The sequence below is a fragment of the Scylla paramamosain genome, unplaced genomic scaffold (genome assembly GCF_035594125.1).
Source record: "Scylla paramamosain isolate STU-SP2022 unplaced genomic scaffold, ASM3559412v1 Contig28, whole genome shotgun sequence".
NCBI classification, from domain to species: domain Eukaryota; kingdom Metazoa; phylum Arthropoda; class Malacostraca; order Decapoda; family Portunidae; genus Scylla; species Scylla paramamosain.
The window spans coordinates 85001-101171 of NW_026973693.1; the positions used below are offsets into that span (position 1 = coordinate 85001).

Sequence of the window (16171 nt, forward strand, 5' to 3'; positions counted from 1 at the left end):
TGTTATCATGGAGGACTTAGGAGGACGCCAAGCTTACTTTGCTCGTGCTGGAGGAGTAATTGTCAGGGGCAGAAATAACAGGAAAAAAGATAACCTCTGAAATTAAGGCAACTCGCCACTATTGACCCCGATAGGAGCTGGAGGGAAAGTGAGGGAGGGTAAGGGCGCGTGTGGCCAGGTAAAGGTGCAACACTGACCTTACACACAACACACATTTAATACACCCAGTATACATGTTACATTGTACTGACCCTCAGATGTGATGCAATATTAGGTACAGCTGCCAACACTGACCCTACACCCAATACACACCTAACACACCCAACACACACTTAGTACACCCAGTAAGTACTCACCCCCCGATGCGGTGCACTGCAGGGTCAGCGGGTCACCCTCGATCAGTGACCTCAGCACCCCGCCGTGGACAGGACTCCATCCAGTGTCCAGGAGCACCAGGCACGACGGCACGACTGTGGAGGGAAGAGCTTGGTTACTGGTGGCGTGTGGCGGTGTGTGGGCATTGCGGGGGTGGTGTGTGGTGGAGTGAGTGGGTGCAGAGTGCTGCAGACTTTGTGTGGACGTGGTCTGCCATGTGGTGTGTGCAGCATGTGTAAAGGCAGGTGGTGATGGGGATGGTGAATGTGCTGAGTGCTTTTGTGGGAACATCTTACTGTTTTATGATAGACACATTGTTTGTTATACGTAAACACACACACACACACACACACACACACACACACACACACATACACACACACAAATCATCGCAGTATGTTTATGAATGCTAACTACTAAAAAATCTCCCAAAAAGGCAAGTAATATGCATAAACAATCTACTGGTGATTTGTGCGTCCGCTGGTGGTCAGGATTGAAAGGAGGAAAATCGGGGGAGCGAGGGCGGCGCTGCCATTTAGGAGTGTACTGTACCAGTGTACTGGCATTACGGTATTTCAGTGTGTCGGGTCAAGTATTGCTATTGGTACAGTTATCTTTGTTGATAATACCAATGCACACACAAACAAACAAACAAACAAACAAACAAACAAACACACACACACACACACACACACACACACACACACACACACACAAACACTTACACACACACACACACACACACACACACACACACACACACACACAAACACTTACACACACACACACACACACACACACACACACACACACACACACGGCCGCGCGCCTCGCTCGGTCCGTGCCACCAGACACCACAAGATACGCCTAAAGGTGCCGCACACAGACCGGTACAGACTCAGCGCGATTCCCACCATGGTGCAAGCCATCAATCAATAGCATTTCCCTTCTAGATTAGACTTACCTTTAGGATTAATGTTAAGTATTTCCCCACTCCCCTGTACATTTTCAGTTTGTTAACTGCCTGAATAATAAACCGTTTATTATTATTATTATTATTATTATTATTATTATTATTATTATTATCATTATTATTATTATCATCATTATTATTATTATTATTACACACACACACACACACACACACACACACACACGAATGTTTACCAGCGTATTTTTATTTTTATTCCATATTTAGTTGGAATAGTAAAACAATTTGACTGGAGACTTCATAAAAGTTCTATTAACACACACAAAAGCTATGACGAGGACATGTTCAGTGTAAGGCACAGCAACACCCCCAGCAACACCACCAGCAACACCACCAGCAACAGGCAGCAAGTATCAGACAAGGCATTAGTGGCCGAGGCGTGGCAGTCATCACCAGCTTCTAATTGTTCCCGGAAAAACACCAAGACAATCAGGAAATCAACTTAATTCAAGACATACTGAAAACCAGCTCCCTAAACTCCCTTAGTAATAGGCTTCGTGACTCACCGAGGCGGCAAGTTGGACGAACGAATGAGCCCACCCGCGCATCAAGGCCAACCTGATGCAGCCAAAAAGAAGCAAACATTCCAAACAAACACGCCTTCCTGCCGCAGAGCAGCGGCGACCAAACACCTTTAAAGTGGCGCGCACCCCCCTACATGTGAACGGATGAGCGCAGCGGTGCGTGAGGAAACCCGCGGCGAGCAGGACGTCAAGGAAACAACGCAGCCTACGTAGACAACAGATAAATAATAAATACACAAATAAATAAGCAATGCATAAACTCATGAGGCAAAAATTCCCGGATAAAAAAAGTTTTTTTTTTCTGGCAGTTTAGTATCCTTGGCCAGTGAATTTCCTCGCAAACAGATATTCAGCTTCACTAAAGAGGCAAAGAAGACGTTGTACACAGTCTTAGAAAGGAGAAGAAACAGATCGAGAAAAAGGAAATTAACGGAAAACAAAAAAAATCTTCTTCCGCCTCCTCCACCTCCACCACCACTTCTGACCTCTTGTACTCCTGTCCGTGTCTATCACTTCTTCACTTTCAGTGCCTCCACCTCCCCTCCTTTCCTCGCGCCACACCAGCAGCCTCTCACCACCACAAACCCTCCGCGGTCTGGTCTCCTCTGCTTACAGTCAGAATTTCAACACTTTCTATCCTTTCTTTAAAACTTGAACACTTTCCAGCTCAGCGCTAAAGTCACCCGGCTTCGAGGACACATTATTCTACCTCATAAAGAAAAGAAAACTGAATGAGGCATAACTATATTTCTTTTGAGACTCTCCCTCTCTTTATCCCAGCCAGAAAGCCTGTGTGTGTGTGTGTGTGTGTGTGTGTGTGTGTGTGTGTGTGTGTGTGTGTGTGTGTGTGTGTGTGTGTGTGTGTGTGTGTGTTTAGTGTGTGTGTGTGTGTGTTGTGTGTGTGTGTGTGTGTGTGTTTGTAGTCTGTCATCTCTCTCTCTCTCTCTCTCTCTCTCTCTCTCTCTCTCTCTCTCTCTCTCTCTCTCTCTCTCTCTCTCTCTCTCTGTCTGTCTGTAAACTCTCTCTCTCTCTCTCTCTCTCTCTCTCTCTCTCTCTCTCTCTCTCTCTCTCTCTCTCTCTCTCTCTCTGTCTCTCTCTCTGTCTGTCTGTCTGTCTGTAAACTATGTACCAACGGTGACGCGCGATTAATCAAAACCGGCGTTGTAACACACCCGTTCATTAACATCTCCAATCAGACAGACATCCCGGGTGGCGGAGATGCATCACGTATTTACCTTCGCCTGCTGCTGTTTATTCAGAGCCTGCATGTACTAATGACCATATAATGCTGCTACTGAGTAGTGTGTGTGTGATCTCTTTGTTTAATGAGAGAGAGAGAGAGAGAGAGAGAGAGAGAGAGAGAGAGAGAGAGAGAGAGAGAGAGAGAGAGAGAGAGAGAGAGAGAGAGAGAGAGAGAGAGAGTTATTATTTACCAATATTTACATTTCTAACTATTAATCAGCGTCTTTTGCAGCTCATGAAAGTTAAGAAAGAACACTTTAAAATACCATGATACAAAACACAATACAAGGCAATACACCGCCTGAGTGCACGCCTAATGCACGCAGTCCTCCCCCCTCCACCCGCCCTAACGTCAGACCAAGCGTGGGTAACAAGTCCCGCCTGCCAAAACAACTGCCAACCTAAAACGTGTGTGATTTATTTATCCTCTCTGTGAACTGTTGGCATCACCTTCATTCATCCCTCACCAGCTCTAAGGGGAATGAGGAGAGAAGAGTGAGAGGGATGAGCAGAAGGACAAGAAACAAAAAACCTATGATGAACCAGGATCCAACCCTCCAGCTCAGAGGTAAGAGGCAGGGAAAGGAAAGAAGGAAGGCTTGAGAGAAAAAGCAATATTGATTTATTGCCTCAGACGAGGCAAAAGGCGGGGTCAGGTTGTGCTGTGGTGTACAAGTATGTATCCCGATCGACAGGGAGCTATAAAATCCAGCAACTTCCCTACTGCTTTGAATTTAAGATTCATCACATAGCAGCGTTCATATTTCCCTCATATACATCCAGTAGCATCAAAACGATACATTTTCTACTTGGCGAATACCGAAAGTTTCCTTTGTGAGGGAAAGCACCACACGGAATTGAAGGAAACCTGAGTAAGCCACAGACACACCGGGACCTTTGACGAGCTAAGCGTCCACAGAACACTCGACGCGGCCTCGTGAAGGCCCATCACTTTCACAAGGAATTCCCTTCCCATCCTGTCGGGATCTGTTGGGAGGTGACAGACTCTTCCTGGCCAGGCAGTCTCCGGGACAGACGAGGGGATTCCTTCCCTGAGTGAAGGATTAGCGAGAGGTGAGTGAGAGGAGCGTGTGTCCTCGGGAGGCGAGTGGTGGCAGCAGGACAGACATGGGGGACGTGTACGTCTTCAGGTGGTACGAAAGAACTTGTCGAAGAGGTCTTGTTGTTGTTGTTGTTGTTGTTGGTGGTGGTGGTGGTGGTGGTGGCGATGGTGGCGGTGCATTCCTCCTTCTCCTCCAAGCGTGACCTTTAAAGCGGTGGGTGTGTCGAGGGAGGAATGGCAGGGGCGAGGAGTGAGTGCGTATCGCGTGTTGGTATTCCACTCCAGCTGACGTGGATACTGTGCCTCTACAATTGTTTTGCCACAACGTAAGTCACAGAGATTTATGTCAAGTTCCTCCCTCGCTCTCTGTCCATCTCTTGCTTTATAGAAGTGTGTGAGTGTGTGAGTGTGTGTGTGTGTGTGTGTGTGTGTGTGTGTGTGTGTGTGTGTCGCCACTGTGTGTCTGTATCGCAGCACGAAAGTCGCTATTTGTTCTGTGCAGGTGAGGCAGGGAGCGAGGCAACGCAGAGCCTGCCTTCCTAGACTGAAGCGCTGTGATAATGTGATTTTCGGCAGACTTCAGAGACCACAGGCGTAGATGGAGTGCTTTACATACAAGAATGCACGCACACTAAGGTGAGTGGCGTGCAGCCAGTGGGATGAATGGCTGCGTCAGGGACTGTTCAATCATGGCAGAGTTTTTAAGTATGAGTAGTTGAAACCAAAATCGTGATAAACTTCGCATTCGGCCACACTAACCGCAGCCATCTGCAGGTGAACACTCTCACACTGGTCTGGCGCCACGCACTCCGTCCTACCCAGCAAGATAACACACTGCCTCAGCGTTACATGGCATCGCGGTGCAACGAATGAGAGCTGCATAAGACTCCACTCTTTGAGTCACCACTCTTGTCATGCACACAATGTTACACGCCGACACAAAGAAGGAGCAAATTGCAGTGGCTTTCTATAATGTTCTCGAAATCGTGGTGCATTATCCAGTTGGCTGTTCATTATATTTGCTGTTCCTGGGTCGTTGCATTAGAGCTTTGCTGCAGCTTATTTATCTCATAATACTCACTGCTTGAACAACATTCTTCATACAATACTATGGTATTTATCAATGCTAGCGGGATCCCTGAGTAAAACAAGGCATGATAATTTAACTAATACAACGTTTAATTTAACTAATACAACGTTTGATTATGTATACTTAGGAGGAGGAGGAGGAGGAGGAGGAGGAGGAGGAGGAAGGAAGGAGGTGTAGAGGACCCACTCCCTTCTCACTCTCCCTCTCACTATCACCCTCACTGTCACATCTCCACTTCTCCTCTCTCACACCTCTTACTTCTCCCCTTGTCTCTCTCTCTCAGTCATTTTTTTTATCCAAATCCGTGACCTACCCACTCACTCTCACTCTCACATCTCCATCTCTCTTCCTCTCTCACACCTCTCTCACTTCTCCCTTTCTCTCTCTTTCTTCCGACTTTTTAATCCAAATCTGTCATCTACCCACTCCCCTCTTACTCTCACTCTTATTCTCACATGTCCATCTTTCTCCGTATCCACGGTCTTTGACAAAATGTGTGGATGTGATATATAATTATAAAAATAAATCATAAGCCTTTACCATGTGTTGTTGTCCACACTATACTACAACGCGGCCGCTCCTCAGGAAATATGCGGGAATAAGCTGGGGCGTCCATTCATACTGTGCTCCAGTTGTCGTTATGACCAGCTCCCTCCTTGAACCTCTAAGGGTAAGCTAAGTGATGAGGGCGGGCTGGGGAAATACCTGCACGGGTCATCCCCTTCCAGGTGGACCCAGGCGGCGAATGCACCAACAGCCGCGCCACGCTCTCCCACGCCCCACCCTACGCCCTCCCACGCGCACTGCACACCTAGTTATTTACTTAATCGATATCACCTCTTACGTTCTTGATTTAATTACATACTGTCAAACCTTTCCCTCTCAATGCACAGAAATGCACTGGCGACGCAGTGCTACTTCAATTACATTTATAAACGCAATGGTACACTGTGTACGTGGAGGAATGTGTGCGTTGTGCTGTCAAGTGCTGATGTGTGTGTTGCGTGGGTGGCACACATGAAGCCCGTGCTGGAGTGTGTGGGCGGCAGTAATGGTGATGATTCCCTCTGACCCACAATGCCGCCTGGTGGCCGCCTCATCCTCGAGACACTGGCACCAAGACGCGCCATTTTGAGCTACAGGGAGATGTGCAGCACGTGTCCTGCCCCAGCAAGCCGTGAATGTGCCCCGATGTCCTCACTGTGCTCCCTGAACGAGCCACACGCGACCCACGCAGCCACGTGACCGTCAGTTGCGCAACCCGCATTGGAGGCAGGTTACATGTTTTCCCTTTGCTACAAAAAAAGACTAACATGGAAATAACATAAAATACACTCATGAAGTGACGGGAAATCTGTATGCATTGTGAAGATCTTTTTTTCCAGAGAGAGAGAGAGAGAGAGAGAGAGAGAGAGAGAGTCTTAAGACAGAAACAACTGAGAACCTGAACCACAAAACATCATTGTATCATTAAAATGATATGTTAACCATCTATTATTTATTTATACAATATATTTTTGTTATCTGTGTTAAAGAAAATGTAAGTTGTGTTCTATTGGAATAGGAGAAGTTTGGTACGCTTCTTTGTGGTGTTTTGTTTCACCCACTACCTGTGAACATGGTCGGCCTGGCGGGTTGTCTAAGCCGGCCCACCAATGTACTGTGGGTTGTTGTGTTGGGTAGTCCTCTGTGCTACAGGTTAGTTGTGTTTATTTATATACCTCGTGCTGTGAATTAGTATACTGTGGTGAAGATTACAAGCAAAGGATGTGTTTAGTATCTAAGGTAATACAAGTGATATTATTGTTTGCCAGACGGAGAATGTAGGGACGCCCTGGACCTCATGTCGGTTGGTGTGTTGGTTGGTCCTCCGTGCTAGGTTAGTTGTGTTTATTTACCCGTCATGTGCTGTGATTAGTATAATTTGGTGAAGGTTACAAAATTAGGATGTATTAGTAAGATAGGGTAATGTACAAGGGATATATTGTTGCCAGACAGAGTTGTGAGGACGCCCTGGACTGGATGATAGTTGGGGTGACATGTCAGGTGTGCTACGGGGATTCGAAGAGCGTCAGTGTGGGCCACTGAAGTGAGTACATTATGGGAATTTATTGAGTATTATGAGTGATATACAAGTGAAGTTTAGTTGGATTTTGTATACTGATTGTTGCTTTATTTTTAATATTTGGGATATGATTGTAACGGATGTCAGAATCTCTACATGAAGTGTTATTTTCTTGGTACCATTGTGAGGGATTGAACTGGGTGTACTATGATATGTGGATGTGTATTGATTTGCCCATGTTTGCAGGTCGAAACACTTCAAGCAATAAACACCTGTTACGATTTGTGGTTTATTACACATTTGGAATCCCCAACATTTCGACTTCAACCACAATGGGCTGGCAAGAGGAGATGGAATTGTTAAAGAGGAAGAGGGCCATTGCCAAGGGGAAATTCACAAGAAAGGTGACCCTGCTGGATGAGGGTGTACGGGAAGGTGAGCCAGTATCAGTATTGAAGAATAACTATGAACAGATTTCTGAGGCCTTTCAACACCTAGAAGACAGTAATGATGTGATATTAAAATATGTGTGTGATAATAAATTAGAAGACAAGTTAGTTAAGGAGGCTGAAGAATACATGATAGATTGTGAAAGAATCATGAAGAAAAGACTAACAGAAATTAGTAGCATTGAAAACATACAGAACAGTGTCAAGCTTAAAGTAAAGATAAAGGCATTTGAGCCTCCTAAATTTGATGGGAATTTAAGAGAGTACCCTCGTTTTAAGGAGGACTTTAAAAATCTAGTCAAAAGTGTGTATAGTGAAGATGCGTATGCATTGAAAATGTGTCTCAGTGGTGATGCCCTTCAGACTGTCAGAGGTGCAGAAGGTAATTATGAAGAGATGTTTGAAAGGTTAGATGACAAGTTTGGAAATGCGAGAAAGGTGGTGGACTTGGTAATAAGTGACCTTAGGGCTTTGAAAAGGATCAATGAAGGTGATACCAAAGGATTTATAAGGATGGTGGATCAGGTGGAACAGTGTTGGCTAGATTTGAAAAATATAAACTTGAATGAGGAACTTAATATTGCTAATGTAGTCAGTCATATTGAGAAGGTGTTGCCCACACTTCAGAAGAGGGAGTGGGTAATAAAGGCAGAAGAAGTATCTGCTACTAGTGATCTCTTTCCCACTTTATTGAAATTTTTGCAAAGGGAGAGAAAGGTATTGGAGTATATGAATTCTAGTGTCAGATCTACTGGCGGTGATAGAAGTTCAGTACATCATGTAAATAATTCAGCTGACAAGGTCATGGAGTCAGATCTGGTAACACTAATAAAACAAATGAAGGAAGAGCAACAACTAAAGAATAAAGATTTAGAGTCATGTATTGTAAATTTGACGGAGATGGTGAAAGGTACCCACTTGAAGACTGGAAATAATGAGGGAGGATGCTGGATTCACAATTCCAGGAACCATGATACTCTTGATTGTTATAAATTTAAGAATCTCAGCAACAAGGAGAGGTTTGAGTTAGCTAGAAGCAATGGAATATGTTTTAAATGCTTAAAGGGATATCATCAGGCATGGAATTGTAATACAAACAAGTTGTGTGATGTCAGGATCAGGGGTCAAGGTGTGTGTAACCGTCATCATCATCCACTGGTGCATTTTGAACAGGAAGAAGGTGCTAGTCATAATACAGTATCTGCAAACACTCTGAACACCTTATTGAATATCAGTACTGTGTACAGTAACACTCAACCTATAACAGTACTGTGGGATTCAGGTTCTGACATAACCTTGGTGACACACAGTATGGCAGAAAAACTAAGTTTGAAGGGTAAGGATGTGAATTTATCCATGATCAAGGTTGGCAATGTAATTGAACATCATTCTACCAAAGAATATTGCATACCACTGATTGATAGGACTGGGCATGTATGGGAAATTAATGCCATTGGTATAGAGGAAATATCTGCTAAAATCAATGAAATTAATGTGTCAGGAGTTAAGGAGTTATTTGTAGGAGTATCAAACCATGATATTAATTGCCCTTGTGGTGAGATTGACATGCTGATTGGGGCCAATTACAGTGAATTATTGCCTAAAGTTGTTCAGACTAATGAAGGTCTTCAATTGCTAGAGAATCCATTTGGATTCAGTATACGTGGCAGACACAGCAAAATAACAGCCTCAGGGAGCACGACGAACCATGTGATTGTGAGAACTCACAAGGTGTCAAGCTCAATAAGCCTCAATGAGATCAAGGTAGAACCTACAGATACACTTAAGTCACAATTAGATAAATTCTTTGCTTTAGAGGAGAGTGGGGTGCAGTGTGACACAAGATGCCTTAAATGCCTGTGTAAGGGTTGTCCTGTAAGTGACTGTGTCAATATTAAGGAAGAAAGAGAACTGAAATTGATTGAGGAGGGATTAGTATATCATGAAGAAGGGAAGTATTGGACAGCAAGCTATCCTTGGATAAGGGACCCGAGACATCTTAAGAACAATGTAAAAGTGGCCGTGGCTAGATTAAAAACTACAGAAAATAGACTGAAAATATTGGATATCCAGTATGCCCAGAGTTATCACAATGAAATCAAAGACATGGTGAAAAGGGGGGTAGCGAGACAATTAAGTGAAGAGGAAATGCAGTCATACAATGGCCCAATTCACTACATTTCCCATCATGAAGTATTGAAACCAGATTCTGCTTCAACACCTCTGCATATTGTATTTAACTCATCTTCATCATACATGGGACAAAAACTTAATGATTTTTGGGCAAAAGGGCCAGTTGTTCTTAACAACATGATTGGAGTCTTGCTAAGATTTAGACAGGAAAGGGTTGCCATAACTGGTGATATATCAAAAATGTATCATTCTGTGAAAATCAACACACTGGACCAACACACACACCGATTTCTTTGGAGAGATTTAAACAGTAACAGACCACCTGATCACTATGCCCTGACCTCAGTGACTTTCGGGGATAGGCCAAGTGGGACCATAGCTGTGCTAGCATTAAGGCATACTACAGAAAAATTTGGTAAAGGAGATCCTGAAGTTTATAACATGATTGTAAACAACACATATGTTGATGATATTCTCTATTCCATTGATACGGTAGAAAAGGCTTTTGATTTGATACAAAGAGCAGAACATGTAATATCTCTTGGAAACTTTCATGTGAAGCATCGGATAGTAAGTGGGCAACATGAGAACCATAGTATCAACATCATGGAATCTGACAATGAGAAAATTCTAGGGCTCAAGTGGAATCCCAAGGATGATAATTTCTCTTTTAATGTTAAGGTAAATTTCTCTCCTAAAGTTAAAAAGATCCGGAGTGGTCCAAACTGGGATCATAGAGAGATTAAGCCAAACTTCCCTGAGGTGCTAACTCGCAGAAGGATACCAAGTCAAGTGGCATCCTTCTATGATCCATTGGGGTTAGCTGTACCAGTTGTGTTGAGAGCAAAAATTTTGATGAGATCTATGATCTCAAAATGTGATCCAAATAAGAGAGTGGAATGGGATGAACCATTAGATGCCGATATTGTAAATGAATGGAAATGTTTTTTCACTGATTTGTATGGAGTAGAAAACTGCACATTTAAGAGACCTCTGAAACCAGCCAATGCATCAGGTAAACCCATACTTGTGATCTTCTCTGATGGCAGCACACAAGCGTATGGAGCATGTGCGTATGTTAGATGGCAGACTGATGACAACAAATTTCAGACTAATTTGATCATGGCTAAAAACAAAATAGCACCTATGAGACAATTGACCATTCCTCGTCTAGAACTTTGTGGAGCTCTTTTGTCAGCTAGATTAAGAGAAACTATAGTGAGAGAATGCAACTGGGAATTTGAATCCATATTCCATATTGTAGATTCATCTATTGTCAGAGATCAGATTCAAAAGGAATTGCATGGGTTCCGGCCCTTTGTGGCTGTCCGCATAGCAGAAATACAACTGAAAACAAATCTAAAGGATTGGTGGTGGGTGGACACAGTTCAGAATGTGGCAGATTTAACTTCTAGACCATGCACTTCAGATAAGATTAAGGAGGATTCAACTTGGCAACATGGGCCTGAATTTTTGAGATTGCCAATTTCAGAATGGCCAGTTAAACAGCAATGTGCAGATCACTTACCGGATAGAATAGGCATTACTATGACAGTTGCTAAAGGACATCTGAGAAATTTAAGCATGATTAATGTGAAAGGATTTAGCAAATATGAAACTTTGTCGAGAGTTACATGTAGGATAATGTCTATATTCAAACATAAATCCTTAAAAGCTGTGCTGAAGGAGCCTACGTCTGAGGAAATGGAAGAAGCAGAAGTACTGTGGGTAAAAACCATGCAAAGTAACATGACTAACTGGAAAGACAGATACAGAAGGTTAGGCCCCATAATGACAGACAATGGAGTAATTTTAGTGGGTCAAAGAATATCAAAATGGTTAAAGGAAAACTGGAATCAAGATCACTTCATGTTGATACCAGCTAACCACCCAGTTACTAGACTGTATGTGTCCAGCTTACATAGTAGAGATCATGCAGGTATTGAAACCACCTTGGCCAAGTTACAGAGTAAGTTTTGGGTGCCGGGAGCCAGGAAATTAATAAAGTCAATTAAAGATAAATGTGTCACATGTAGAAAACTCTCAAAACAAACTGAGAACCAGTGTATGGGTCAGGTGTTAGAAGAAAGAATGAAGCCAACTCCACCATTCTATCATACTGCTGTCGATTTGTTTGGACCATTCAATATTAAGGACACTGTTAAAAGGAGAACTCATGGTAAGGTATATGGGGTAATATTCAACTGCTTAGTTACTAGGGCAGTTTATGTAGATTTGGCAGAAGGATATAGTGCAAGTGATTTCATGGCAACTTATCAAAGATTCATCTCAGTCAGGGGTGCACCCAGAATACTGTATTCTGACAGAGGGAGCCAGCTGATAGCAGCTGGAAAGAATATTGAAAGAATTGGAAAAAATGAAGGAGTTACTTGGAAATATAATAGACCTAGTGATGCACCATGGTACAATGGTGCCAGTGAATCCCTTATCAAATCAGTGAAAAGAAATCTTTGTATTGCAATTGGGGATTCAGTATTAACTTTTGGTGAACTTCAGACAGCCTTATTTAATGTAGCCAGTATGATGAATGAAAGACCCATAGGGGTAAAACCTTGCTTTAATTTAGAACTTGGTAATTACCTCTGCCCTAATGATCTATTGCTTGGACGAGCTAGTGTAAAATGTCCACAGGGAATATATGATTCAGATGGAGACCATAAAAGAAGATTAGAGTTTATTCAGAAAATTGTTGAATCATTTTGGAGAAAATGGCAGAGAGATTTCTTTCCAACGATGGTAGTAAGACAAAAATGGCACACCAATAGGAGAAATGTAAGAGTGGGTGATGTGGTTTTAGTTCAAGATGCTAATGCAGTTAGAGGTACCTGGAAATTAGCTCAAGTAATAAAGGCAGATCCAGGTCGTGATGGTGCTGTAAGAGATGTAGACTTAAGGTATAAGATAGTCAAGGAAGGTAAAGGATATGATGGGGTGACAGACAAAGTCATGAGTAGGTCAGTGCATAGGTTAATAGTGTTATTACCTAAGGAAGAACAAGAGTGATGATGAGCGTGTAGGATCATTATAGATATGATTTATCTACATGTACCAAAGCATTCTATGTACTACCTGTGTATATTGTATGTTCACTTTGGTCGGGGTGGAGTGTATCATTAAAATGATATGTTAACCATCTATTATTTATTTATACAATATATTTTTGTTATGTGTTAAAGAAAATGTAAGTTGTGTTCTATTGGAATAGGAGAAGTTTGGTACGCTTCTTTGTGGTGTTTTGTTTCACCCACTACCTGTGAACATGGTCGGCCTGGCGGGTTGTCTAAGCCGGCCCACCAATGTACTGTGGGTTGTTGTGTTGGGTAGTCCTCTGTGCTACAGGTTAGTTGTGTTTATTTATATACCTCGTGCTGTGAATTAGTATACTGTGGTGAAGATTACAAGCAAAGGATGTGTTTAGTATCAAAGGTAATACAAGTGATATTATTGTTTGCCAGACGGAGAATGTAGGGACGCCCTGGACCTCATGTCGGTTGGTGTGTTGGTTGGTCCTCCGTGCTACAGGTTAGTTGTGTTTATTTACCCGTCATGTGCTGTGATTAGTATAATTTGGTGAAGGTTACAAAATTAGGATGTATTAGTAAGATAGGGTAATGTACAAGGGATATATTGTTGCCAGACAGAGTTGTGAGGACGCCCTGGACTGGATGATAGTTGGGGTGACATGTCAGGTGTGCTACGGGGATTCGAAGAGCGTCAGTGTGGGCCACTGAAGTGAGTACATTATGGGAATTTATTGAGTATTATGAGTGATATACAAGTGAAGTTTAGTTGGATTTTGTATACTGATTGTTGCTTTATTTTTATATTTGGGATATGATTGTAACGGATGTCAGAATCTCTACATGAAGTGTTATTTTCTTGGTACCATTGTGAGGGATTGAACTGGGTGTACTATGATATGTGGATGTGTATTGATTTGCCCATGTTTGCAGGTCGAAACACTTCAAGCAATAAACACCTGTTACGATTTGTGGTTTATTACACATTTGGAATCCCCAACAATCATTAACCTAACAAATGTGGCGGATGAAAGATAAAAGAGTACAAAGCAATGTAGCGAAACAAAACGAAAACCATTAAAATCACCCTGGAGTCGAGGCATTAAAGTGGTGGGGAAACTGAGTCAAAAATTACCTCTCGCGGCAACAGTAAGTATTCCAGGTCTATTCTGCCTTTATTCCGGCCTCGCTCTTCACCTGCACCGCCCGGGTCCAAAAGAGGAGAGATTAACGCAGCGGAAAAATGTATTATTTTCTTTTTAGAGAAACGCTGCTCAGGGGAGACATTAAAGTGTCTTCAAATGCTGGCACGGTCTTAAGAGTGTTCAAGCAACTCGAGTATCTTTCCTTATCCTCATTTCAGGAAAGAAAAGTAAAAATTAAGTTAAGGCGACCAAAACTTTTATTTTTATTTTACTTGTTATGAGCGATTTCGCCTAAGAGAGAGACAGCACTTAAATTATGTAGCATTGTGCTGCGTAAATCAAGAACGCCTCGGCCACACAGCTGACCATCGGTGCCTTCTGACAAACAGGGATGCGTTAACTTCATCTACTAGTATATTTTATAAAAAAAATAAATAAAAATATCATATACAGTACTATATTATGCATTGATTAGTTTGGGGCCTCAGGAATGTTTGTTGTGTGTCACCTATTTATATTTGCAACGTACGCACTCCTAGAACACAGCAAGGATAAAAGAAGCAAGATTGGAATACGTTCGTGCACAAAGTTTCCCTTCATATCTTCCTCCCAAGCAGAAGCAAGTCAAGGACACAATTGCGCGAGTTTGCTACACTTGCACCCACTAAAAGTAAGGGAGGAAGATGTGGAAGCTCCAGATGCCATCTATTACAAATCCCGGTAGTGATCACAGCCAGACATATGAATAAACAAACTGTCTTGGTGTGGAAGATGAAATGAGGTCTGTGGTGGGCGGTGGCAGAGACCCTCCCTCTGCCTCACACTCTCCCACGCCTCAGCTGGCCAGCGTCTTCACATAATATTAGTGAGGAATCTTGAGGGTTTGGCGGCGCATCTATTGACATCCTGGCCGGCTGGCGGGGCAATATATTCTGCTTCATATCGCATCTCTAGCTGGAGTATCTTAAAGCCATACGTCTCCGGCACACGTTTCCGATAACTTGGCGATGAGCGGAGGAGCAAATCACCTCCCAGGCCCCTCGCCCCCTCCCATGCCCCTACTGCCACTGCCATTCACCACGTTGCCATTCGTGCCACGGGTCATCAGGCGTCGCTATGTCACGCCTCGCCGCCTCCTGCCGCTCAACGCACAGGCTTTGAATAAGACGTGGGTGATAAGACGCAAGGGTGTTGCGGAATGCGCCGGTGGTGGTGGGCGCCTGCAGCTTTTGGTATTCAGCTAAATCATCATGTATATCAACACGCAAGGTGAATGACAGGATATTTACCCTGATGGTGATGCTAAAGGTCATCTAATAAAGATTTTTTACCCGTGCTGGTGGAAGCGTCAAAGTTTTTGGGAATGAAAGAACACCTCTCCTTACACACACACACACACACACACGCACACACACACACACACTTACACATACACATACACATACACACACACAGACACACACGCACACACACACACACACACACACACTCACAGACACACACACACACACACACACATCTCTTGAAAGGCCTCTAATGGTATCATAAACATCCTAATTTGACTGAATACTCCCAGGACATCACCGAGAGATCTTCGGCCAATCAATCAATCAATCAATCAATCAATACATAGAGATAAGAGGAGGAAGGAACTAGTCTTACTCTCCTTACCGTACACAGTGAGGGTGACGAGGGTGGAGCGGGTGGACGACATTTCAAAGTCCACCCGGCACTTGTAGGTGGCGGTGTCGGAGCCTTGCGCTGGGTCAAGAGTGAGACGCGCCCCGCTCGGGTCAGGCTTCAGGCACGTCCGCATGCTGGGATCAGTCAACTCCTTGCGCTCTTCACCCTCCCGCAGGTCCTGTCTGTCAAAGGCACCAAAGGAAACACTTCACCTCCAGCCACTGCTATACTGCTACACCACGCAAAACACTGGGGCGCTCTCTCTCTCTCTCTCTCTCTCTCTCTCTCTAAAACGTCCCCTGAGAATCGTGGACTATCGCCTGGGAAAACATTTGAGCATCTTTGTTACCGCAATCTTAATTACACTTTA

General features: G+C 43.5%; 2 protein-coding genes across 12 annotated transcripts in view; one reads left to right on the forward strand and one right to left on the reverse strand.

Annotated features, from left to right (window-relative positions):
* Nucleotides 1-296: 296 nt before the first annotated feature.
* LOC135097661 (uncharacterized) overlaps nt 297-16171 on the reverse strand; it is a 52581-nt gene continuing 36706 nt past the window's right edge. Inside the window, exons 2-3 of one of the 2 annotated variants that reach the window (XM_063999614.1) lie at nt 15790-15983; nt 297-470 (exon numbers count right to left, since the gene is read on the reverse strand). In XM_063999614.1, the coding sequence (XP_063855684.1) occupies nt 313-470; nt 15790-15934 (303 nt within the window). In that variant the 5' untranslated portion in view covers nt 15935-15983 and the 3' untranslated portion in view covers nt 297-312. Of the gene's footprint in view, nt 471-13982; nt 15274-15789; nt 15984-16171 lie in introns of those variants that run through there. The other variant, XR_010265951.1, reaches the window with a different exon arrangement.
* LOC135097660 (uncharacterized) lies at nt 6780-13941 on the forward strand. Of its 10 annotated transcripts, none has more exons than XR_010265949.1 (7): nt 6780-6983; nt 7100-7164; nt 7280-7374; nt 7597-13292; nt 13409-13475; nt 13591-13685; nt 13907-13941. XR_010265949.1 is itself a non-coding variant. In XM_063999613.1 (7 exons), exons 4-6 carry the CDS (start codon nt 7683-7685, stop codon nt 13682-13684), a joined length of 264 nt encoding a protein of 87 aa, XP_063855683.1. In that variant the 5' UTR covers nt 6814-6983; nt 7100-7164; nt 7280-7374; nt 7597-7682; the 3' UTR covers nt 13685; nt 13907-13941. The 10 variants fall into 10 exon arrangements, 2 of the variants coding, with proteins under 2 accessions (XP_063855683.1, XP_063855682.1); XR_010265950.1 differs by having other exon boundaries at nt 13595-13685; XM_063999613.1 differs by having other exon boundaries at nt 6814-6983; nt 7597-7785.

What these genes read in the sequence shown, in the direction of transcription:
- LOC135097660 (XM_063999612.1), top strand. Translation starts at nt 7,683, where the DNA reads ATGGGCTGGCAAGAGGAGATGGAATTGTTAAAGAGGAAGAGGGCCATT. An exon ending in GGATGAGGGTGTACGGGAAG is followed by an intron (nt 7,786 to 13,408) that starts GTGAGCCAGTAT and finishes ATTGTTTGCCAG; the next exon opens with ACGGAGAATGTAGGGACGCC. An exon ending in GTTGGTCCTCCGTGCTACAG is followed by an intron (nt 13,476 to 13,590) that starts GTTAGTTGTGTT and finishes TATTGTTGCCAG; the next exon opens with ACAGAGTTGTGAGGACGCCC.